General features: G+C 42.9%; 1 protein-coding gene across 6 annotated transcripts in view; it reads left to right on the forward strand.

The window, feature by feature from the left end:
- The first annotated feature begins 16629 nt into the window (after window positions 1–16629).
- Window positions 16630–26855, forward strand: part of LOC110501614 (OX-2 membrane glycoprotein) — a 30042-nt gene continuing 19816 nt past the window's right edge. The window contains exons 1-6 of one of the 6 annotated variants that reach the window (XM_021579302.2): window positions 16630–16740; window positions 17074–17191; window positions 19041–19095; window positions 19232–19310; window positions 19503–19823; window positions 21373–21726. In XM_021579302.2, coding sequence (XP_021434977.2) covers window positions 19238–19310; window positions 19503–19823; window positions 21373–21726 — 748 coding nt within the window. In that variant the 5' untranslated portion in view covers window positions 16630–16740; window positions 17074–17191; window positions 19041–19095; window positions 19232–19237. The other 5 variants (XM_036958973.1, XM_021579300.2, XM_021579299.2 and 2 more) reach the window with 5 other exon arrangements.

The following is a 26855-nucleotide window of genomic DNA, read 5'->3' on the forward strand; positions in this document are numbered from 1 at the left end:
GGGTGCCCAACAGGGGTGTGTGCTAAATCCCCTCCTGTACTCCTTGTTCACTCATGATGGCGTGGCCACGCACGCCCCCATCTTCATCGACGGGCCGCAGTGGAGAGGGTCAAAAGCTTCAAGTTCCTCGGTGTGCACATCACTGACTACCTGAAATGGTCCCTTCACACAGACAGTGTGGCGAAGGAGGTTGAAGAAATTTGTCTTGGCCCCTGAGAATCTCAAAAAATTCTACAGATGCACCATTGAGAGCATGCTGTCAGGCTGTATTATGGCCTGGTACAGTAATTGTATCATCCGCAACCTCCGGGCTCTCCAGAGTGTGGTGCTGTCAGCCCAATACATCCTCGGGGGCACACTGCCTGCCCTCCAGGACATCTACAGCACCCAGTGACACAGAAAGGCCCAAGAGATCAAGACGTCAGCCACCCGAGCTATGGCCTGTTCACCATTAACCGGCCTTTGCCCAGTACCCTGCCTTGAACCTTAGTCACTGTTATTACTTGGCTACCACCCGATACTCTACCCTGCACTTTAGAGACTGCTTTGCCCTATGTAAACTCGTCAAAAAAAGAAACATCCTCTCACTGTCAACTGCGTTTATTTTCAGCAAACTTAACGTGTAAATAATTGTATGAACATAAGATTCAACAACTGAGACACAAAGTGAACAAGTGCCATAGACATGTGACTAACAGAAATTGAATAATGTGTCCCTGAACAAAAGGTGGGTCAAAATCAAAAGTAACAGTATCTGGTGTGGCCACCAGCTACATTAAGTACTGCAGTGCATCTCCTCCTCATGGACAGATTTGCCAGTTCTTGCTGTGAGATGTTACCCCACTCTTCCAACAAGGCACCTGCAAGTTCCTGGACATTTCTGGGGGGAATGGCCCTAGCCCTCCCCCTCCAATCCAACAGGTCCCAGACATGCTCAATGGGATTGAGATCCAGGCTCTTCGCTGGCCATGGCAGAACACTGACATTCCTGTCTTGCAGGAAATCACTCTATAAATGACCCTATAAATGTGGAGGAGTGGTCCGATAGCCCCTCCCCTACTATTAATATAACATAAGCATAATCAATTATTATAATACATCAAACATTTGGTGCAGCCCCTATCATGACCCCAATTTGACCCCATCATTCCCCCATTTCCCCCTACACCTTCCATCATATTATTCTCCTCTGAAATCAAACAGATTTGGCAATCCTCCGGATCCATTTGAATTCAGGGATGGCCTGCTAAAGGTAGAAACAACTCCTGAGGTTCCTGGAATGCTGGTGGGGGTGGGGCGTGTCTGTCTATACTCCCATTTCCTCCTGAGTTCTGGGAAGAACCACACGAGTTGAATAAACAATGGGATTATGAGAAACCAGAACAGCACCAGCACGAGTTGTATGCTTCCACCAACACCATTACTCCAGCATGTTCAAGAGCAGTTACAGTCAGTCATGTTCTTACAAATATAAACTGTAGACAAAATCATGAAAACCTCCTACAAGTATAGGAGTAAACAATGAAAAAAGTCAACATAACTTCCCCCATTACATTTCCAAATTTAGCATTAAACCAGTCACCAATTTTGTCAAAAACAGATTTTTCAGATTTTGAACATCTAATGAGAGTTCGCTAAACCCTCGGATCATTAAATTCATATGAGCTTGTAGAGAGTAGGTAAAATTGTTTACCCACTTTCCCAGGACAGCCACACCCCAGGAGGGTATGACGAGCATACCAGAAATCTCTCGGGTGTAGGACATGACCATAGGCTTCCTGATTGTCTGGGATGAGTCGTTTGGCATGCTTCAGTTCCCCAGAGTTGGTTTTACCTGTCTCATTGGAAAGAATTCTTAACATGTACATTTCTGTTCTCCCCAAATAACAGCATCCCCCTCATCCCGGAGGTAAAGTGAGATACCCCTTATCGCTGCATACCCACATCCATCCAAAAGGTGCTGTCATGCCTTCCTCTATCCTGGAAAGGTTTACACCTGTCGCTGTAAGTCACATTAAAATCCCCTTTAGTATAGTTTATCCTATCACTATACTCGTCTCTCAGTTGACCCATATGTACACAATCTACCTACTTCCCTTTACCACATTAGGTACATTTGCTCCCTTCTTCTGACATCCCCAAATGTTCAATAGTTTTTTAGCCAAGTACTTTATTATACAGAAAGCAACAGCAAAACACAGTAGTCCTACCAGAAGTGGAACAATCATGGCAGACAGGAACATCATTACCTTACCCATCACGTTTCCAAATACACCATTAAACCAGTGTCCAATTTGGTCAAAGATGGTTTTGTTGTCACGCCCTGACCGTAGAGAATGTTTTAGGTCTCTATTTTCGATTGGTCAGGTTGTGATTTGGGTGGGCAGTCTATGTTCTATGATTTTCTATTTCTATGTGTTTGGCCGGGTGTGGTTCTCAGTCAGAGGCAGCTGTCTCTCGTTGTCTCTGATTGAGAAACATACTTAGGTACCCTTTTCCCCCACCTGTTTTGTGGGAAGTTGTCTTTGTTCAGGGCACATAGCCCAAAGCTTCACGGTTTGTTTTTTTGTTCTTTGTTCTGTCGGGGTCATTTTTGAATAAAGAAAAAATTTACGCTTACCATGCTGCACTTTGGTCCAGTCCTTCAGCCAGCCGTGACAGTTGTCAGCTTTTCCCAGAGTACAACTTAATTTAGCCAGGTCATCAATAATAGTGTTGTCAGAGGAGTCAGTAAGCAACATCACACAGTAATCCTCATCGTCTATTCCAAGGGCCCTGCAACCAATATATACTTGAGTGCCATTTTGTCTCTGGTCACTACTGCCTTCTATTTCTGCACATTTCGTGACAACTGGGTAAAACCCTGTACAGTCATATTAGTAAGGGCCTGCATGGAGTATGTCAAATTGTTAATCCCCTTACCCTTACTACAACTCCTGCACCTGGAAAGATTACTAGGGCTGCCATCTCTACCTGAGACGGCACGTGTCCATAAGCCTCATTAATTTGAGCCACTGCTCTTTTAGCTCTGCCATTCGATCTGAAACTAATTTGCAAAGAACTGTTCAGCAGCTCAGAAGCAGGTAACGATGCTGCTGTCAGTTCAGTTTTCTCCAGATAACATCCTTTCCATCCCATGGGGAGGGAAATGTAGCCATTACACCCACAGATCCAGAGGTGTCCCCATGCATTTGCCTATGTTTGACATATTTACCCTCAATATAAATTGTTTCCAAACAAGTACATAAAAATTATTGGTATCTGTTTTTAGGCCTGTGTAAGACAGGCAATTAGTGGTGTTTCCTACATCCACATTCCCTGAGTTGCAGATACATAACTCTTCAGGTTCTGTGGCTGAACCCTCTGTTGGTTCTTATGGCCTTTGGTCTCAGCCCTCTGGTTGTGGTCTTCCCCTTTTTCTCCTCCGGCCCTTCTCATCAGTGGATCTCAGCCTCTTTCCACCTCTGTGTCCTCCAAGCAGGATGGTTGCCAACATGGGAGAAGCCTGGAATGGGAGAGGTGGTGCCATCCGGACCTCTTGGATTGGTTCTGCTGCTTTCCTAGTGTGAGAGTGGAGAACACTTACAACAGAAGCTAGTTCCTTCATTTACTCAAAATGGTCACACTATGTTTTAGTTATGTCTATCTGTCGGTCAGTCATAGGTCTCACCCCTGGGGTGTTCATTGGTCGTCTTATTAACATTTCATAAGGTGTACAGCCAATACCTTTGTTAAGGCTGCTGCAGATTTTCATAAGGACAAGAGGTAATCCCTCTACCCATGTCATTCCTGTGGAATGGCTTAGTTTGGCAAGGGAGCCTTTCGGGGTCTGATTAGCCCTCTCAGTAACTCCCGTTACGCCGCGGTTGATAGATTGACACAAACTTCTGGTCAACACCCATCATTTTGGCCACTTGGATAACCACATCTCCTATGACATGGGTCCCATTGTCTGCAGACAAACCTAAGGCACTCCGAACCTGAGTATACTTTCCCTAACTAGCAATTTTGCAACTGTTCGGCAATAACAGTTGGTAGTGGGATGGTTCCACCCACCTGGTAAACCTGTCAATTATCACCAGGCAGTATCTCTTTCTTTCTTTTCGCTCTACCATGTCTATGAAATCCGTAGCAATCCATGAGCCAATCTGCAAATATTAAAGATCATGGTTGATGGTAAACAGGGCATGCCAGACAAAAGATGTAGCCATAAGCCAGACCTAGGACAGAGAGCACACCCTCTCTCCCTCCACACTTTGAGTGATTGAGAATATCAGCCTGCTGCTGTTTCTCAAGATCAGTAGTTTCAGATGACACAAACGACTATAAATAGAATGCATGTGTGTGACAACAGGAAGCAGCCAATCTGGCTGTCTCATCAGCTATGATGTTACCAATTCTAGCATAATCACACCAACACGTGTGTGCCTCAACCTCAACAATGTGTTAGGTTTTCAAATAGCTTCAATCAACTCTTCAACATAAGGTCTCTTTTTAATAGGTGTGCCTGTGGTATTAGTAAACCCTCTTGCTTTCCAAATCCCAGTAGCATATGCTAAATCTGAGTAGAAAGTAAGGGCCTTCCCTTCCCCCAATTCACAAGCTGTGGTCAGAGCTAATAAATCTGCCTGTTGCGCTGATAAATGGTCTGGTAGGGGCCGTATAACCTCAATCACCCTCCACATCTACCACAGCTAATCCTACATGTTTCTTCCCTGTGCTTTGATCTATATAAGCAGAACCATCAACGAACAGCACCATGTCAGAGTCAAGCAGAGGTTCATCATACAAGTCTTTGTCCAGTACACATTCCTAGGCTGTCCCGATGTCCCTGTTATTGTTACTGATGATTTGCTCAGAGAAGTCCAAACAACTTGTCCAGGTTTGCCTAAACAGGAACAGTGAGCTCTAATGTCTGTTAGAAATGGTAGGTCATATCCATTAACATTAAGAGTAACCATTGGCTCTTCTCTTCCATCATTGAATCCATACTAGGGACACTGGAGCAGGGGAGTCGGGCGCCTTCTTTGTTGATTCTGAGGGAAATATGAGCTGTTGGTGTTCTGATTTCCCATTGGCCATGGTTGTCCTCTATCATTAACTTGTCCTCCTTGTCCATAGGTAGCCCCTGGGGGCATTTCCAGCTCCGGGTGAGTGGAACTACGGCTGAGTTTCCTCTTCCTCTGCCAGACCCAAAGTATCCTCTGCCCCTGTTGTAACCTCTTCCATTTCCCCCACAACTGCCTACAGGTCCAGCATTGAGTGTTGTTCCATTCACGAAGGGCTCTGGCGGGCCCACCTCCTCTCCCAGTCCATGTTTGTGGGTCACCATAATGTTGAGTGGTGAAAAGCACATACCTTGCAGGCTGGGATTGTGGTGAGCCTGTAGAAACAACTTTAGCAGCGAGTAATATCACCACTTCCTTTCTCGATCTGTGCAAGCTGGGCCTTCTCCAGTGCAGTGTCTAGTCGTCCTCATGTCACACTCTTCAATCTCCCTCGGGTATTGTCTTTACCATATCCGTGGCTTGTCTGACCTCCTCTTTTAGCTTTTTACTTTCATCCACATCATCTGTGTCCATTGTCTCTTAAAATCTTATCAGCAATTAGCACTTGCAGATCTTCTATCAACTTCCTCTTTTCATAATGTATACAACTTATCATTTTCCAGTCTTCTTTCTTCTCTTTCTTTCTTCCCTTTCTCTCAGGTCTCTGAATAGGTCACCCATGGATGGTGACACATTGTACTTTTCTTTTACTTCTTTAGTAGTTAGTTTGTTTTCTACAGGCTTCTATGTCTAGGGTCTTCCACTCCTTTTTGTGGATTGAACTGTGCCTCCTTTTTCTTCCAGCATCATCATTCCCATCACAGTTTCTCATACAAGGGCACTTCTCTTCATCTCCTTATCCATTCTTCCTGTCTGAATTATCTCCTTGACTAAATCCAACCTAGTCTTGTTGAATGAACCAGCCATTGGATATCTATGTTCTCCTGCCATCTCTGTCCAGACATGCCATTTCTTAAAAGTGAATGTAAATTCCACAGCAGGAAACTTATTTTGCATATATTCAATAGGCGTGACAGGCTTCATTGCGCCTATCTCCTCATTATGGTTTGACTGTGCGATGGTGCTCCGGCTTTTTATTTAGTCTGCGTGTAATGTATTTAGCAATTTCTATAGGGTAATCCTAAAGTGGGTGTAATATGTATGAATATACCTATATAAATTATTCTCTATCTCCTTTCAGTGTGGTTTAAACAACAGTGGGTGACACTGAAATCCTAATTCTACTCTCACTTACTCCAGGCTATAGTAAATGGTTCTACGAAACTCAAATATATTTCACACACGAGCCTCACATAGACAACTACATGCTAGACTTCAATTCCTAATATTATCTTAAGGGTGTAGATTAAAAGTAATACACTGCTCAAAAAAATAAAGGGAACACTTAAACAACACAATGTAACTCCAAGTCAATCACACTTCTGTGAAATCAAACTGTCCACTTAGGAAGCAACACTGATTGACAATACATTTCACATGCTGTTGTGCAAATGGAATAGACAACAGGTGGAAATTATAGGCAATTAGCAAGACACCCCCAATAAAGGAATGGTTCTGCAGGTGGGGACCACAGACCACTTCTCAGTTCCTATGCTTCCTGGCTGATGTTTTGGTCACTTTTGAATGCTGGCGGTGCTTTCACTCTAGTGGTAGCATGAGACGGAGTCTACAACCCACACAAGTGGCTCAGGTATGGCACATCAATGCGATGGCACATCCAGGATGGCACATCAATGCGAGCTGTGGCAAGAAGGTTTGCTGTGTCTGTCAGCGTAGTGTCCAGAGCATGGAGGCGCTACCAGGAGACAGGCCAGTACATCAGGAGACGTGGAGGAGGCCGTAGGAGGGCAACAACCCAGCAGCAGGACCGCTACCTCCGCCTTTGTGCAAGGAGGAGCAGGAGGAGCACTGCCAGAGCCCTGCAAAATGACCTCCAGCAGGCCACAAATGTGCATGTGTCTGCTCAAACGGTCAGAAACAGACTCCATGAGGGTGGTATGAGGGCCCGACATCCACAGTTGGGGGTTGTGCTTACAGCCCAACACCGTGCAGGACGTTTTTCATTTGCCGGAGAATACCAAGATTGGCAAATTCGCCACTGGCGCCCTGTGCTCTTCACAGATGAAAGCAGGTTCACACTGAGCACATGTGACAGACGTAACAGTCTGGAGACGCCGTGGAGAACGTTCTGCTGCCTGCAACATCCTTCAGCATGACCGGTTTGGTGGTGGGTCAGTCATGGTGTGGGGTGGCATTTCTTTGGGGGGCCGCACAGCCCTCCATGTGCTCGCCAGAGGTAGCCTGACTGCCATTAGGTACTGAGATGAGATCCTCAGACCCCTTGTGAGACCATATGCTGGTGCAGTTGGCCCTGGGTTCCTCCTAATGCAAGACAATGCTAGACCTCATGTGGCTGGAGTGTGTCAGCAGTTCCTGCAAGAGGAAGGCATTGATGCTATGGACTGGCCCGCCCGTTCCCCAGACCTGAATCCAATTGAGCACATCTGTTACATCATGTCTCGCTCCATCCACCAACGCCACGTTGTACCACAGACTGTCCAGGAGTTGGCGGATGCTTTAGTCCAGGTTTGGGAGGAGATCCCTCAGGAGACCATCCGCCACCTCATCAGGAGCATGCCCAGGCATTGTAGGGACGTCATACAAGCGTTAGCTTGGTTTTATTTGACAGTCAGCCGTGTAATGATACTGGTGTAGGTGCCCTATGTTAGCCTTTCCTACCTATTATCTAACCTGTAATAATATCAATAGTGGCTGTTGTATCAGTTGTATCTCTATTTCCTCCACTGTCTTCTCATGTGTCCATAAAACACAACCTCCTCTTCACCAATTCCACTTAAAAGGCTCCTTAACTATCATTCAACAAGTAATTATAGGTCGTATTTCAACTAATACAAAATATTTTGAGGTTATTACTAGTTCCTCAGGGTGTAGGGTAATATACGTCTTATAGGTATTATCTTTATCAAACTCGTCTTTTCTTATACAATGACAGAACTCCTTCCTGCCGTCCTCACTTCCAAAAATCATTTTCTTATACTATTCCAATTGAATGCCTTTATCTATATACTGTTCCTCGTCCTCCTCCTTATCAAAAATCCACTTAACGGCTCTCAGTCCTCAGACCAAATAAACAAATCGAGAATTGGTTATCTCCTCACCCACTGCGCATTTCACTCACACCAAACACATAAGGACAAACAACATATTATTCCCATCTTCCAGGTGCCCCATAGGCCTGTTTCAGAACTTTCACGCTAGATAAAGCTTCTGATCCCTAACTACTCTTGAGTACCCTTGAAGTTACCCCAGCACCCCCAACAAGCTAGAAGGCGAGCTACTCTTCTTAATACATATAACATATAATACACATTGACATACAACAATTACCACACATTCATTGACTTATACATGCACATTTTAGGTTCCTTTGCTTTTACAATTACAAGAGGGAGGCAGCGCTTTTACATACCAGCGAAACACTGAACACACAATTCTTATAAATTACGGACTTCAATATAACAGTTGACTGCTTACATTATAATTTGGTGATCAGAGAAGGGGGTTCAGGTTCCGTCCAGTAGCGTTGCACTCACTCCCTCCTGGCAAGCTCGCCAAATGTTTTTTTAGTTTTTCTGTGCTCTGTTTTAATTACTTAACAAATAAGGAACACTTAAAATGTGCACTTATAAATCATAACAATTTTTATCAAAATACAGCTGTAGACAGAAGTCAAAGATCAAACATCACACATACAACTGATGTCTCTCCTGAGTTCTGCAAAATAGGAAAAGTCCCAAGTTGCTTTTATCATGCTTGCAGTCAAACCCCTGTGATGTGACTGCCTACATCATTACCTTCTACTCATGAGACCAAGCCCATGCATCCACAGCTATACAAACATAATTTCAGTGTTATCTAAAGGCTTAGCAGTAAATGTCCACTCCTCAAGTTGATTTATAGTGGTATGTCTAAGTAACTTTTCTCCCAGACCGTTTCTTTATAAGAGGCGGAGACTAGAAAAGAACTGTGAAACAATTTTAAATCTTATAATGTGTATATACAGTGGGGAGAACAAGTATTTGATACACTGCCAATTTTGCAGGTTTGCCTACTTACAAAGCATGTAGAGGTCTGTCATTTTTTATCTTAGGTACACTTCAACTGTGAGAGAAGGAATCTAAAACAAAAATCCAGAAAATCACATTGTATGATTTTTAAGTAATTCATTTGCATTTTATTGCATGACATAAGTATTTGATACATCAGAAAAGCAGAACTTAGTATTTGGTACAGAAACCTTTATTTGGGGGGCTAGGGTCAGTTTGTTATATCTGGAGTACTTCTCCTGTCCTATTCGGTGTCCTGTGTGAATTTAAGTGTGCTCTCTCTAATTCTCTCTTTCTCTCTTTCTTTCTCTCTCTCGGAGGACCTGAGCCCTAGGACCATGCCTCAGGACTACCTGACATGATGACTCCTTGCTGTCCCCAGTCCACCTGGCCGTGCTGCTGCTCCAGTTCCAACTGTTCTGCCTTATTATTATTGGACCATGCTGGTCATTTAAGAACATTTGAACATCTTGGCCATGTTCTGTTATAATCTCCACCCGGCACAGCCAGAAGAGGACTGGCCACCCCACATAGCCTGGTTCCTCTCTAGGTTTCTTCCTGGGTTTTGGCCTTTCCAGGGAGTTTTTCCTAGCCACCGTGCTTCTACACCTGCATTGCTTGCTGTTTGGGGTTTTACGCTGGGTTTCTGTACAGCACTTTGAGATATCAGCTGATGTACGAAGGGCTATATAAATACATTTGATTTGATTTGATTTGCAATTACAGAGATCAGACGTTTCCTGTAGTTCTTGACCAGGTTTGCACACACTGCAGCAGGGATTTTGGCCCACTGCTCCATACAGACCTTCCTGCAGATCCTTCAGGTTTTGGGGCTGTCGCTGGGCAATACGGACTTTCAGCTCCCTCCAAAGATTTTCTATTGGTTTCAGGTCTGGAGACTCTCCAGGACCTTGAGATGCTTCTTACGGAGCCACTCCTTAGTTGCCCTGGCTGTGTGTTTAGGGTCGTTGTCATGCTGGAGGACCCAGCCACGACCCATCTTCAATGCTCTTACTGAGGGAAGAAGGTTGTTGGCCAAGATCTTGCGATACATGGCCCCATCCATCCTCCCCTCAATACGGCGCAGTCGTCCTGTCCCCTTTGCAGAAAAGTATCCCCAAAGAATGATGTTTCCACCTCCATGCTTCACGGTTGGGATGGTGTTCTTGGTGTTGTACTCATCCTTCTTCTTCCTCCAAACATGGCGAGTGGAGTTTAGACCAAAAAGCTCTATTTTTGTCTCATCAGACCACATGACCTTCTCCCATTCCTCCTCTGGATCATCCAGATGGTCATTGGCAAACTTCAGACGGGCCTGGACATGCGCTGGCTTGAGCAGGGGGACCTTGCGTGCGCTGCAGGATTTTAATCCATGGCGGCGTAATGTGTTACTAATGGTTTCCTTTGAGACTGTGGTCCCAGCTCTATTCAGGTCATTGACCAGGTCCTGCCGTGTAGTTCTGGGCTGATCCCTCACCTTCCTCAAGATCATTGATGCCCCACGAGGTGAGATCTTGCATGGAGCCCCAGACTGAGGGTGATTGACCGTCATCTTGAACTTCTACCCTTTTCTAATAATTGCGCCAACAGTTGTTGCCTTCTCACCAAGCTGCTTGCCTATTGTCCTGTAGCCCATCCCAGCCTTGTGCAGGTCTACAATTTGACCCCAGATGTCCTTACACAGCTCTCTGGTCTTGGCCATTGTGGAGAGGTTGGAGTCTGTTTGATTGAGTGTGTAGACAGGTGTCTTTTATACAGGTAATGAGTCCAAACAGGTGCAGTTAATACAGGTAATGAGTCGAGAACAGGAGGGCTTCTTTAAGAAAAACGAACAGGTCTGTGAGATCCGGAATTCTTACTGGTTGGTAGGTGATCAAATACTTATGTCATGCAATAAAATGCAAATGAATTACTTAAAAATCATACAATGTGATTTTCTGGATTTTTGTTTTACATTCTGTCTCTCACAGTTGAAGTGTACCTATGATATAAAATTACAGACCTCTACATGCTTTGTAAGTAGGAAAACCTACAACATTGGCAGTGTATCAAATACCTGTTCTCCCCACTGTATATATTGTTAATCTGTTAGTCTAGGACTCTATAAATGTGGAGGAGGAGGGTCCCATAGCCCCTACCTTTCTATTAATACAACAAAAGCATAATCAATTATTATAATAAACCAAACATTTTGTGCAGCCCCTATCATGACCCCAATTTGACCCCATCACTTACAACAGACCTACAAACCCTCAGTCCAGCCTCTCTCAGTCTATTGGCAGGGTAGCCTAGGCAGGGTAGCCTAGTGGTTAGAGCATTGGACTAGTAACCGGAAGGTTGCAACTTCAAACCCCCAAGCTGACAAGGTACAAATCTGTTGTTCTGCCCCTGAACAAGGCAGTTAACTCATTGTTCCTAGGCCGTTGTTGAAAATAAGAATTTGTTCTTAACTGACTTACCTAGTTAAATAAATAATAAATAAAATTGTGGACAGTCTGAACACTGATTGTGTGTTCCTGGTGTAACTCGGGCAGTGTGTTGTTGCCATCCTGTACCTGTCCCGCAGGTGTGATGTTTGGTAAATCTGACCACAACTCTATTCTCCTGATTCCTGCTTACAAGCAAAAATTAAAGCAGGAAGCACCAGTGACTCGGTCAATAAAAAAGTGGTCAGATGAGGCAGATGCTAAATAATAGGACTGTTTTGCTATCACTGACTGGAACATGTTCCGGGATTCTTCCGATTGCATTGAGGAGTACACCACATCAGTCACTGGCTTTATCAATAAGTGCATTGAGGACGTCGTGCCGCTTTCAAGGTGCAGGACTCTAACCCAGAAGCTTACAAGAAATCCTGCTGTGCCGCCACCATCAAACAGGCAAAGCGTCAATACAGGGCTAAGATTGAATCATACTACACCAGCAGACAAAAATTCCAAATAGTATCCGTAGAAACAAGTTCGTAGAAACATGTCAAACGATGTTTATAATCAATCCTTAGCCTAAATAACCGGACAATAGCGTCTTCAATATAAAAGAAGATTGCAAAGATTGCGCACCAAACAGGTTGGGGACATTCCACTGGCTTCTCATTGAAAATGCCCAATCTCCCTAATTTTTCAGAAAATAGGCCTGAAACAATGTCTAAAGACTGTTCACAGCTAGTGGAAGCCATAGGGAACTGAATCTGGGTCCTATCCCTTTAAATGGTGGATAGGATTTCAATGGAAAAACATCCATTTCAAAATAATAGCACTTCCTGGATGGATTTCCCTCAGGTTTTCGCCTGCCATTTCAGTTTTGTAATACTCACAGACAATATTTTAACAGTTTTGGAAACTTTAGTGTTTTCTATCCAAATCTACCAATTATATGCATATCCTAGCTTCTGGGCCTGAGTAGCAGGCAGTTTACTTTGGGCACGCTTTTCATCCAAAATTCCAAATGCTGCCCCCTATCCCAAAAAAGTTTAAGAGGTCAACATACACAAGGCTGCAGGGCCAGACGGATTACCAGGACGTGTGCTCCGGGCATGTGCTGACCAACTGGCAGGTGTCTTCACTGACATATTCAACATGTCCTTGATTGAGTCTGTAATACCAACATGTTTCAAGCAGACCACCATGGTCCCTGTGCCCAAGAACACAAAGGCAACCTGCCTAAATGACTACAGACTCGTAACACTCACGTCCGTAGCCATTTAGTGCTTTGAAAGGTTGGTAAGGGCTCACATCAACACCATTTTCCCAGAAACGCTAGACCCACTCCAATTTGCTTACCGCCCAAACAGTACCACAGACGATGCAATCTCTATTGCACTCCACACTGCCCTTTCCCACCTGGACAAAAGGAACACTTATGTGAGAATGCTATTCATTGACTACAGATCAGCGTTCAACACCATAGTACCCACAAAGCTCATCACTAAGCTAAGGATCCTGGGACTAAACACCTCCCTCTGCAACTGGATCCTGGACTTCCTGACGGGCCGCCCCCAGGTAGTGAGGGTGGGTAGCAACACATCTGCCACGCTGATCGTCAACACTGGAGCTCCACAGGGGTGCATGCTCAGTCCCCTCCTGTACTCCTTGTTCACCCACAACTGCATGGCCAGGCACAACTCCAACACCATCATTAAGTTTGCAGATGACACAATAGTGGTAGGCCTGATCACCAACAACGATGAGACAGCCTATAGTGAGGAGATCAGAGGGTGGGGCCAGGAAAAAGAGGACCGAGCAAGCCCCCATTCTCATCAACAGGGCTGTAGTGGAGCAGGTTGAGAGATTCAAGTTCCTTGGTGTTCACATCAACAACAAACTAGAATGGTCCAAACACACCAAGACAGTCGTGAAGAGGGCACGACAAAGCATATTCCCCCTCAGGAAACTAAAAAGATTTGGCATGGGACCTGAGATCCTCAAAAGTTTCTACAGCTGCAACATCGAGAGCACTGGTTGCATCACTGCCTGGTATGGCAATTGCTCGGCCTCTGACCGCAAGGCACTACAGAGGGTAGTGCGTACGGCCCAGTACATCACTGGTGCTAAGCTGCCTGCGCACGTTACAAATAAACTTTGATTTGATGTTCCGATCCTGCGAGGACGATCAGCTATCCATCCTGTCTCCCTGTAGCGTTGTCTTAGGCGTCTCACAGTACGGACATTGCTATTTCAGCCACATCGGTTGCTGAAAGGTGTTTAAAATTGAGAAAACAGCCATGCAATCTCCATAGACAAACATTGGCAGTAGGATGGCTGGTACTTAAGAGCTCAGTGACTTTCAACGTGGCAAATGTCTGCCCTAATAGAGCTGCCCTGTTATTGTGAAGTGGAAATGTCTAGGAGCAACAACGACTCAGCTGTGAAGTGGTAGGCCACACAAGCTTCCAGAACGGGACCACGGAGTGCTGAAGTACGTATAAATGGTCTGTCCTCGGGTTGCAACACACTACCGAGTTCCAAACGGGCTCTGGAAGCAATGTCATTACAAGAACTGTTCGTCGGGAGCTTCATGAAATGGGTTTCCATGGCCGGGCAGAAGCACACAAGCATAAGATCACCATGCTCAATGCCAAGCGTCGGCTGGAGTGGTGTAAAGCTAGCTACCATTGGACTCTGGAGCAGTGGAAACGTGTTCTCTGGAGTGTTGAATCACGCTTCACCATCTGGCAGTCCAATGGACAAATCTGTGTTTGGCGGATGCCAGGAGAACGCTACCCAACCCAATGCATTGTGCCAACTGATAAGTTTGGTGTAGGAGGAATAATGGTCTGGAGCTGTTTTTTATGGTTCGGGCTAGGCCCCTTTGTTCCAGTGAAGGGAAATTTTAACACTACAGCATACAATGACATTCTAGGCAATTCTGTGGTTCCAACTTTTTGGCAACAGTTTGGGGAAGGCCTCTTCCTGTTTCAGACCATTTCTTTCAGCATTGCAATGCCCCTGTGCACAAAGCGAGGTCCATACAGAAATGGTTTGTTGAGATTGTTGTGGGTGAATATGACTGGCCTGCACAGAGCCCTGACCCCAACCCCATCGAACAACTTTGGGATGAATTGGAACGCTGACTGCGAGCCAGGCATAATTGCCGATTGGCTGAATGGAAGCAAATCTCCATAGCAATGTTCCAACATCTAGTGGAAAGTCTTCCCAGAAAAGCGGAGGCTGTTATAGCAGCAAAGGAGGGACCAACTCCATATTAATGCCCATGATTTTGGAATGAGATGTTCGACGAGCAGGTGTCCACATACTTTTGGTAATGTAGTGTGTATTTAAAAGAAATCAAACAAGATCCTATAAGATACCAAGAGTAATTAAGAAACAAAAAAAAAGATACCTCAAGAGAAATTAAATTGGTGTGTTGAGAGACCGATTGGAAAGTGGTGTGTTGTGAAATATGATATTATACAAGATGTTGAAAAACCATGAGTCGTGAGGGAGCCAACCGATTATTTTGGCCAATGAGAGAGGACATTGTATGGTACAGTACCAACCAGAAAATGTGCTTGGGCTTGTCTCTGAGCCTCATCCAGTGACAAAATGGCATGTGATGCTTGATGGCAACATCTGGGAGGAGATTTGGTCTCTCGTTAAGCAATAGAGTGATCGGACCCCTTTTTGCAAATTTTTGCCTAAAATGACATACCCAAATCTAACTGCCTGTAGCTCAGGACCTGAAGCAAGGATACATGTATGCATATTCTTGATAGAATTTGAAAGGAAAAACTTTGTTGAAGTTTGTGGAAATGTGAAATGAATGTAGGAGAATATAACACATTAGATCTGGTAAAAGATAATACAAAGAAAAATATTGGGCACATGTAGATTTTGGCCACTACATAGCAGCAATGTGCAAAGTTTTAGAGTGATCCAATGAACTATTGCATTTCTGTTCAAAATGTTGTATCAAGACTGCCCAAATGTACCTAATTGGTTTATTAATACATTTTCAAGTTCATAACTGTGCACTCTCCTCAAACAATAGCATGGTATTTCACTGTAATAGCTACTGTAAATTGGACAGTGCAGTTAGATTAACAAGAATTTAAGCATTCTGCCCATATCAGTTATGTCTATGTCCAGATGGGGTTTTAAGGGCAAAACCTCATCTTAAGTGAGCACACACCTGTCTCATGTGTCTGAATCAATAGACTGCAGCCAGTGAACAATGATTTGTTTAATGTCAACCAGTGTTTCCAACCTTGTATTTATGCCTATTGCATTGAATCCCAAATTGTTATAAAATATTCTTTACGTTCTTGAGGCATGTGACCTTTTAGTTTTTTGAGGTTTTGAATGGTCTGTCCCATATCTTCAATAAAATTACTGTGACATAATATTTAATTGTATTTTTCAGCAGTTGTTTATGATATGTAATTTCCACCACACTCTGTCATTACCACAATACTAAGTCAATTACAACTGATATTGATGATTTTTCCCATATGCTAACCTTTATACTGTATGCATGTTCTTAATATTTTATATTTTAGGAATAATCTTAACATTTTGATTTGGTAAATACATGTTTCTGAGTATCATCAAGGCATATGTAGACATGACAATGATGTATACATATAATTAAAACTTCTAAATAGTAAAACAAAAAAAAATATATATGTATATATATATATATATATATATATATATATATATATATAATGTGAAATGTTATACAAAATACCTCAGGTACAATTTCTGTAATGACCTTTTCAACTAAAATAGCACATTTTAGGACATGGTGGTAATGACATTTCCCTTTTGGTATGCGGAAACCGATTTTTAAAAATCATTATGTTCTTAAAAGTATGGTCTCAGTTACTTAGATCTTGTTTCCAGACAGAGTGAATAAAATACGTTTCAATAGGTTTTATTTTCAAAAACATTTTACATACAAAAGTGTCCATATTTGCAAAATCAACCTTATATTGTTTGGACTGATTTTACCCTATTTTCTACCAACAGGAAATCAGGATGGCAGACATTTTAATGGTTGACTGACAGGCTACCAAGACTGCCTCTAATATTTTAAAATTTCTCAAGGTAAGGTATCTAGTATTCGTGTAACAAGTTCGATAGTTGTCATTAAATTGAACAATTATCAGCTGGACTACTAGGAGTAAACCGAATCTACTGTATATGCCTTTGAACTGTCAATACGCAGCACTAAAGGGCAGCCTGCCCACACCAGAAGCTGTTGAGTGATAGCTGTGCCTTCTTGTCAGCACCACTATTTTGCACACAAGTGCGGTAAAAGGACATGCAATTATTTGACCCGAAGCATGACCAGTGTTGGCACCATGACATAAACCTACAATTTCATGCATTACAACAAAACCGGTATTTTCCTCTGTTGCCCAATGCCCTTTCATATAGATGGGTTAGCGGACAAGGTCACGAAAACAATGTCTGCGCTTCAATGGGACAGCATGTTTCTATGATTCTGGATGGCCAGATTACAAGAAAGATTGACAAAACTCCCATGTGGGGAATTGTAAGTAGCTCCTTTCATCTTGTTCTTGATACTATAGCTTGTTTTGACGGATGTCATGTACTTGTGCAAATGTGTTTGTTTAAAAAAATATATTGGAGACGAAATATAGTTTACATGTTGTCAACAATTTAAATCAATTTATTTTGCCCCATAGTTGCGCAAGTAGACAATGGACCTGATCGGTCAGCTCAGAGCCTCTGCTCTTTTCTGTCCATAAGAAACATAGTTGCCCTCGCGTCGGTTTAGTTTTGTAACAAATAACCCGTCCATTCACTCGGTCCTGATTTGACTGGACTCTCACAGGTAGGCGGGATTTTACCCGGACCAGCTCTAAATACACCCGTTATAGACACTCAATGGAATACACGGACCATGAGAGTAAAGTGTGCAATCTAGCTATCAAAGTAACGCCCGCAGACTACACCACACACAGAGGTAAGCTATTAAATGTATTGTATAAGAGAACGTTTCAGGATAGTGCAGTTAATCCACGAAATGTGCGCGTTTTACGTCGCTGTGATATTTTAAGTAGAAATTGACCACCAATATTGCATTTTTAAAGCTTTTATTAAATGAAGTGCACTTTAATATAGACCACACGGAGAGTCGTTTTTTTAATGTGAATAAGGATTCTGCATTTTGACATGTCCCTCGGTGCACCCTCTGTGACATCTAGGAAGATTTTAACCCCAAAATGTCTCAAGTTTTTACCATCATTGTAAAGCTAGTTATTTTGTTGCTTTGACAAATTAATTTCTGAAGATTATTTAATGTGATTCATTTACTTTTGTCTCTCATTTGAAGGTAAACCCTGTTTTGTGAACTGAGCTCAGTGAAACGATTCCTTTTTTAAATATTCGTTTCAAAAGAAACATTGAAGATATAATAGTCAAATCATAGTGTAAAAGCAGGTGAGCTGGTTCTACTCTTTGTGGTCATTTGCTGGTGTCTCTTTGTGGCCATTTGCTGGTGTTTCGTGATGGGGAAACTAATTGATTCTAGCATAACATGTCAATGTTGTTATGCATAGACAGGCTAGACATGATAACCAGACTTTGCATCTGCACTGTTTTTCAAGTTTTTGTCAAGTATCTGTAAATTGTTAAAAGTCGTCCTTGTGGATAGAGTTGCATGGTTTGTTTAACTTTAATCATTGGTGTTTGTTTGGCATACATTTTAAAGTGAAAAATCTGAGTCTCAGCATCACTCTGTTACCTTGGAATTGGCCTCGCACTTAATAGGCACATAGTGTTGTTCTTTATTTGACCTCTTGAGATGGCAACTTGTTTTTTTATGAATTAATGGTCAAATCAAGTTTTTTTTTCTCATTTTTTAAAATCTCCCTGTACCTCTGAACCCATTCCTGCCAAATCTGATAGTGGGGGTGCAGCCCAAAGTTTTGAAAGCACTGGTCTAAGTGTTCATAGGATAACAGGTTATTTTTCACAATAACTATTTCAAAGCTGGCAAGTGGCCTAATCTTATTCAAGAAAGTGAAGCGATTGCATTTTACAACACACACCTTTCCATTTTAGGCAAAACTCAAAACAGCCTTTGTTTTTCTTTTGAGGTGGGCTTTATTCAATTGGATATCTCAAAAGCAAATGCTGGGTTCATGATCATTTGTCCTCAATGGACTCAATTGTAGCCTCGGTCTGGTAGAGCATGGCAACCATTGAATCAAAGGAAAGGCTTGTGTGTAATGGGCGTGGCTGATCCCTTGATGATGGAATGATGCCCTGCATTTTGCCTTAAAATGTCTAATTTAGTTAACTGATCCTATATCTGCACTTCAAAGGCAGATTTCAATACTGGCTTAACCCAAATTCATGTGTGTCATCTTTCCTAGGAGACAGAGCGTAAGATGAGACTCCTATAAACCACTCAAGAAGCGTGTTCAGACCGTAAGTAAACATTTTTGGGATGATGGCACAGACAGAGGTTATTTGGAACTATTTTAGTTAGTGACTTACCCTGGTCTTGGAGCTTTGAACTTTGACCCCAGTCCCTCAGTCCAATGCCTCTCTAATCTGCCCAAAGCAGACTATGATGTGTGAGTCCTCCCTGATGCGATGCCTGCAGCTGTGTGTGTCCCTACTGATGGTGGTCAGACTGCAGTGTGAGTGGACATAGCACACGAAATATTGACACATTTTTTTTTTTTATTAGGAAGTTCACATATATTGTGGCAATGCACGTTTCCACCAACCAATATGTTGTATACAGTGCTAGACATTTTACATGCCACAAGTGCATGAGTTGTTTGACTGATCTGTAAACCCTGTTGTCCCCACCCCTATCCGTGTCCCAGGCAAAGTAACGGCTCCTGAGCGTGTGGAGGCCCCAGTGGAGCTCCCCTTCACTCTGTCCTGCATGGTATCCAAGGGGCGTGGGGACACCCTTAAACAGGTGCGCTGGCTGGATGTCCAGAACAAGACTCTGTTGACCTACGAGCCCAGCCAGAAGGACAGCGTGAGCGGCCAGCAGCATGTCGAGCTGGCCCCCTCCCCCAAGGACACCTCAGCCATCACCATCCGCAGGGTGGGCTTCAGAGACGAGGGCTGCTACACATGCATTTTTGACCTGTACCCGGGGGGATCGCAGGAGGGACACACCTGCCTCACCGTCACATGTAAGTAGAGGAGACCATTCATATTGACTGTTTAAGAGGAGCCTGTTATTGTTTCTGAATAAAATGTAGACTTTATTTTCTGGTGCCCTACGTTGTTCTCAGTGAACTCTCAGTGTATGCTACTTATTTGCAGATTACAAAAACAAATCACAAGCCTTTCCCTATTCACTCCTCTTTTGATAAACCTCTGTACCAGGGTTCCCAAACTGGCGGGTGATTTTTATTTAATTGTTGAACATAAAAGACTGAAAAAACACCAACATGCAACATTTTCTCCAGCGTGCCAGTGGCCATCGAAGGTGAGCATTTTCCCACTGAAGTCTTTTACAACGCCGAACTGCAGTCAGGTCAAGACCCTTGCGAGGACGACGAGCACGCCGATCAGCTTCCCTGAGCCAGTTTCTGACAGTTTGTGCAGAAATTATTTGGTGTTGCACACCCACCATTTCATCAGCTGTCTGGGTGGCTAGTCTCAGACAATCCCGCAGGTGTAGAAGCTGGATGTGGAAGTCCTGGCCTGTTTACACGTGGTCTGCAGTTGGGAGGCCGGTTGTATGTACTGTTAAATTCTCTAAAACAACGTTGGAGGCAGCTTATGGTAGAGAAATGAACATTCAAAGGCTCTGGTGGACATTCCTGCAGTCAGCATGCCAATTGCACGCTCCTTCAAAACTTGAGACATCTGTGGCATTCTGTTGTGTGACAAGTCATTTTAGTGGCCTTTTTAGTGGCCTTTTATTGTCCCTTGCACAAGGTGCACCTGTGTAATGATTGTGCTGTTTAATCAGCATCTTGATATGCCACACCTGTTAGGTGGATGGATTATTTTGACAAAGGAGAAATAAAATTCAATTTGTCACATGCGCCGAGTAAAACAGGTGTAGACTTTACCGTGAAATCCTTACTTAAGAGCCCTTAACCAAAAATGCAGTTCAAGAAATAGAGTTAAGAAAATATTTACTAAATACAAAGTAACCAATAAAATAACAATAATGAGGCTATATACATGGGGTACCGGTACAGAGTCAATGTGTGGGTGTACAGGTTAGTCAAGGTAATTTGTACATGTAGGTAGGGGTAAAGTGACTATACATGTATAATAAATGCTCACTAACAGGGGTATAAAAAAAATAACATTTTGAGCGAAGTAAGCTTTAGATGCGTATGGGAAATTTCTGTAATCTTTTATTTCAGCTCATGAAACATAGGATCAACACTTCAAATGTTGAATTTATATTTTTGTTCAGTGTAGTTTATGATCCCTGTTCTATACTATAGAGATGTCAAGACTCCCATCCCCATGTGTTTTGTTTTATGTTCCCATATCAGCATTTTAAGTAGAAGCTGTGGGAGCCTACTCATGTGTTATTGATGGGTCCTGTGTGGTTACTGACCACTGACTGAGGAGGGGAGGGGATGCACATACTGACAATCAGAAACAGCTGTTCCAGACAGAAAGTTAGACGTACAGATAGCATACCATAGTGCGTGTGTGTGTGTACTTGTCTGTCTGCCCGTCTCTCTGTCTGCCCTTTTAATCCTGTGTTAGCATGTTCTTTCCCGCCTCCTCCAGCCCGTGTGACTGCGGAGGGTAACAAGACAGCGGTGAGTGGTAAGGCGGCAGCCCTGTCTTGCTCCTATGGCCTGCCAGAGAAGGTACAGCAAGTGCTGTGGAGACATACAGCAAAGCAGCGGGACTCAAGCGGAGTAGCCTCCTATGCCAAATACAGCGACCCCATGATCGAGCCACCCTACCAGGAGAGGGCCTGGCTGACCCCCTCCCTCTCCCACAGCCAGCTGTCCATCAGACCAGTCATCATCCAGGATGAGGGCTGCTACACCTGCGAGTACCACACCTACCCAGAGGGCACCAAGAGTGCTACCGTCTGCCTCACTGTCTTTGGTAGGGTTAAATTAAACATCCTCCTCACTGTCTATAGTAATGAGAGTAATCTATAGTAATGATAGTAGATTATAATGCCAGCATACCTACCTTCAGGTGCTTGTGTTTTACACTGTGCTGTATGGGTGTAACTCAGTGTGAGCCTGAGTATTGCATGATGTTTGAATCCCCAGCATGATAGTTAATATGATACAGACCTGACTGTGCTGAACGAACCAGACTGGTGAATGCTCTTTCACTCCATAGAGTACAGACCCTAAGGTGAGGAATAATATGATATGCTGCTATTGTGTTTGGCTGATGGTGGTCAATGTATTCTGAAATATTAGATTACAGCAGTGGGATGTTTTTGTTTGCTTTTGCATAGTTTCACCTAGTGAAGAGGGGGAGAACTTGATGTGGGTGTGAATGTATGTGCTTGTATGGGCTCTGACCTCTGTGTTCACTGACAGCATTCAGTCTTAAATGATGGAAACTATAGTAGTGACAGTGAAAGAGGCAGTACAACAATATGCAGCTCCTCCTAGTTTGATTACTGCTGCTACAGTATGCTATAGCACCGAGGTGCTCCCTGAACAGCCATATATTATATATGTGGGCTGGGACTGGGTAGGTCAGGAGTACTGCACCCGCAGTCAGCTCTGAAGGGATCGAGGTAGAAAGGAGTGTCTCTAGACACTGCTTTTCCTGACATGGTTATGGCTGAGATGGAGAGGTACAGTCTGTAGGGCTGCGTTATTAATGGATGTTGCTGTTAATGACTCTTCAGTGATGAGGTTCAGATGGGATTACATCCAGGTGGATTATTTCCCTGATTGACTGTAAAAAGCACGAGACCCACATGTACGCGTGCATGCACATACAGTACACACACACACACACACATATTGTTCATTTCCGTGTCAAATCAGTGTTTGATTATCATTCGTTTTCTGTCTGTTTGAAGTGGTGTTTGTGTGATTAAGTGAAACAGAAACCCAGGCTGGTGGTGTGTCTGCCTGAGGGAGCACTGCCAGAGAGTTTACATTAGCACTGAAGAATGGATCTATTAAAAGGAGAGGGGGGAGTAAATTGTGACACCCAAAGTCATGACTGTATTACTGTTTCACGCAGACACTGCTCCCTACTGTCTCATCAACCCTCCCTCTTTCGTGGCTTTCACCTTTCTATCTCTCACTCACTCTCCATCTTTCAACCCAGTCAAACAGCAAGGCTTTTGTCTCAAATGTAACTGCCAACGATTCCAGCAGAAAAGCGTGCGAGATGCCGGAGATAACAATTGTCTTGCACTTTCTTCACCACTGCCATCTCTCTCTCTCTCTCTCTCTCTCTCTCTCTCTCTCTCTTTCTCTCTTTCTCTCTCTCTCTCTCTCTCTCTCTCTCTCTCTCTCTCTCTCTCTCTCTCTCTCTCTCTCTCTCTCTCTCTCTCTCTCTCTCTCTCTCTCTCTCTCTCTCTCTCTCTCTCTCTCTCTCTCTCTCTCTCTCTCTCTCTCTCTCTCTTTCTCTCTCTCATATTGATTTACTGTATGATATCACAGTGCAAAGTTCTGTTGTTTGAATTCCTCCAGGGTTTGCCCCACCTCTACCACAGATCTTCTCCAGGTTGTTGGTTTATATGATTAAGTGTAGAAACGCCTGTGAAGACACTGCTGCTGTCAGGGCCAAATATCTGTGGCCAATTCCATTGAATAGCATTCCTTCCACAGCTCTGAGGACACAACATTTTAAACAGAGGCGATGTGTTGCTTAAGGAGCTCAAGTACACACGTACAGTGCATTTGGAAAGTATTTAGACCCCCTCGCTTTTTCCACATTTTGTTACGTTACAGCCTTATTCTAAAATGGATTTTAAAAATCCCTCAAATTCCCTCAGAAATAACCTTGTTTCCATAAGTATTCAGAGCCTTTGCTATGAGACTTGAAATTGAGCCTAGGTGCATCCTGTTTCCATTGATCATCCTTGATGTTTCTACAACTTGATTGGAGTCCACCTGTGGTAAATTCTATTGATTGGAAAGGCACACACCTGTCTGTAAAAGGTCCCACTGTTGACCGTGCTTGTCAGAGCAAAAACCAAGCCATGAGGTTGAAGGAATTGTCCATAGAGCTCCGAGACAGGATTGTGTCGAGGCACAGATCTGGGAAAGCGTACCAAAACATTTCTGCAGCATTTGCATTTATTAGGGATCCCCATTAGCTACTGCTCTTCCTGGGGTCCAAACGCATTAAAGCACTTACATTACATATAAAACAAAAGATACAACAGTACATCATCACATTATTACACCACTACATATCGACAATACAAAATGTTTAATACCACCATACAACAATTTCACAATGTGTCTCCTCACAATCCCCTTTGATCCACAAGGTGTATTTTTACCTGTTTTTTATGATTCTACTGCTTGCATCACTTACCTGATGTGGAATAGAGTTCATTCAGCTTGTCAGCAGCTCTTACAAAAACAAGTAGTGATGAAGTCAATCTCTCTTCCACTTTGAGCCATGAGAGATTGACATGCATGTCATTAATGTTCACTCTCCGTGTACTTTTAAGGGCCAGCAGTGCTGCCCTGTTCTGAGCCAACTGCATTTTTCCTAAGTCCCACTTTGTGGCACCTGACCAAACTACTGAACAGTAGTCTAGGTGTGACAAAACTAGGGCTTGTAGGATTTTCCTTGTTGATAGTATTATTAAGAAGGCAGGGCAGTGCTTTATTATGGACAGACTTCTCCCCATTTTAGCTACTGTTGTATCAATATGTTATGACCATGATAGTTTACAATCCATGGTTACTCCAAGCAGTTTAGTCACCTCAACTTGCAAAATGTCTACATTATTCATTATGAGATGTAGTTGAGGTTTAGGGTTTAGTGAAGGATTTGTCCCAAATACAATGCTTTTAGTTTTGGAAATATTTAGGACTAACTTATTCCTTGCTACCCATTCCCAAACTAACTGCAGCACTTTTAAGTGTTGCAGTCATTTCAGTTGCTGTAGTAGCTGACGTGTATAGTGTTGAGTCATCCTCATACATAGACATGCTGGCTTTATTCAAAGCCAGTGGCATGTCGTTAGTAAAGATATGAAAAATCTAAGGGGCCTGAACAGCTACCCTGGGGAATTCCTGATTCTACCTGGATTATGCTTGAGAGGCTTCAATTAAAGAACACCCTCTGTTCTATTAGACAAGTAACCATTTATCCACATTATAGCAGGGGGTGTAAAGCCATAACACAAGTTTTTCCAGCAGCAGACTATGATCGATAATGTCAAAAGCTGCACTGAAGTCTAACAAGACAGCCCCCCACAATAATTTTATCATCAATTTCTCCCAGGCTTGTGTTGTGCCTGTTGAGTGTCCTTTCCTATAAGCTTCCTGAAAGTCTGTTGTCAATTTGTTTACTGTGAAATATGATTGTATCTGGTCAAACACATTTTTTTTCCTGAAGTTCACTAAGGGTTAGTAACAGGCTAATTGGTTGGTTATTTGAGCCAGTAAAGGGGGCTTTACTCTTCTTGGGTAGTATAATGACTTTGGCTTCCATCCAGGCCTGAGGGCACACACTTTCTAGTAGGTTTAAATTGAAGATGTGGCAATATCGTCCGATATTATACTCAGCAATTTTCTATCCAGATTGTCAGACCCTGGTGGCTTGTCATTGTTGATAGACAACAATCATTCTTTCACCTCTTCCACACTGACTTTTCGGAATTCAAAAGTAGAATTCTTGTCTTTCAGAATTTCGTCAAATGTACTTGGATGTCTAGTGTCAGTGTTTGCAGGCATGTCATACCTAAGTTTGCTTATGTTGCCAATGAAAATAATTGAAGTAGCAATATCAGTGGGTTTTGTGATGACTGAGCCATCTGATTCAATGAATGATGGAGTCAAGTTTCCCTTTTTTCCCAAAATGTCATTTTAAGGTACTCCAAAGCTTTTTACTATCATTCTTTAAATGATTTATTTATGTTTCATAGTATAGTTTATTTTTATTTAGTTTAGTCACGTGATTTCTTAATTTGCAGTACGTTTGCCAATCAGTTGTTCTGTCAGACTTATTTGCCATACCTTTTGCCTCATCCCTCTCAACAATAACATTTTTCAATTCCTCATCGATCCAAGGGGATTTAACAGTTTTTACAGTAATTTTCTTAATCGGTGCGTGCTTAATAGTAACCTGAATAAGCAATTTCATAAATGTGTCAAGTGCAGTGTCTGGTTGCTCCTCATTACACACCACAGACCAGCAAATATTTTTCACATTATCAACATATGAATCACTACAAAACTTATTGTATGACATCTTATACATTATTTTAGGCCCAGCCTTTGGAACTTTGGTTTTATTAGATATGGCTACTTTATTGGGATCACTACATCCTATCGATGTGGATACTACTTTAAAGCAAATTTTGACAGCATTAGTAAAGATGTGATCAATGCATGTTGATGATTTCATTTCTGTGCTGTTTGTAAATTCCCTCGTAGATTGGTTGACAACCTGAACCAGGTTGCAGGCACTGGTTACTTTTTAATTTTTTTTCTTGAGTGGGCAGCTTGATGAGAGCCAGTCAATATTTAAATCACCCAGAGAATATACTTTTCTGTTGATATCACATACATGATCAAGCATTTCACACACATTATCCAGACACTGACTGTTAGAACTTGGAGGTCTATAGCAGCTTCCCACAAGAATGGGCTTAAGTGAGGCAGATGAACCTGTAGCCATATTACTTCAACAGTATTTAACATGAGATCGTCTGTCAACTTCACAGGAATGTGGTTCTGAATATAGACCGCAACACCGCCGCTGTTGGCATTTCTGTCATTTCGGTAGATGTCATAACCATTTATTGCTACCAGTGTATCATCAAAGGTATTATCTAAGTGAGAGTCAGAATATGAATGTCATCTGTTAAAAGCAAGTTATTGACTTCATGGACCTTGATCTCAGGCTACATATGTTAATATGGGCTATTTTTAGCACTTCTGGGTTGCTTGATTATTTGTAATGCTTTACTGGGAAGCTTATCAGAAGTAGACTTTCTCATGTTATTTATATTGGAGCTGATAGTGCAAGGTGAGCTGCACACAGTGGTCTTCCTACTAGGGCACACT

This window comes from Oncorhynchus mykiss, chromosome 22 (genome assembly GCF_013265735.2).
Source record: "Oncorhynchus mykiss isolate Arlee chromosome 22, USDA_OmykA_1.1, whole genome shotgun sequence".
Classification (NCBI taxonomy): Eukaryota; Metazoa; Chordata; class Actinopteri; order Salmoniformes; family Salmonidae; genus Oncorhynchus; species Oncorhynchus mykiss.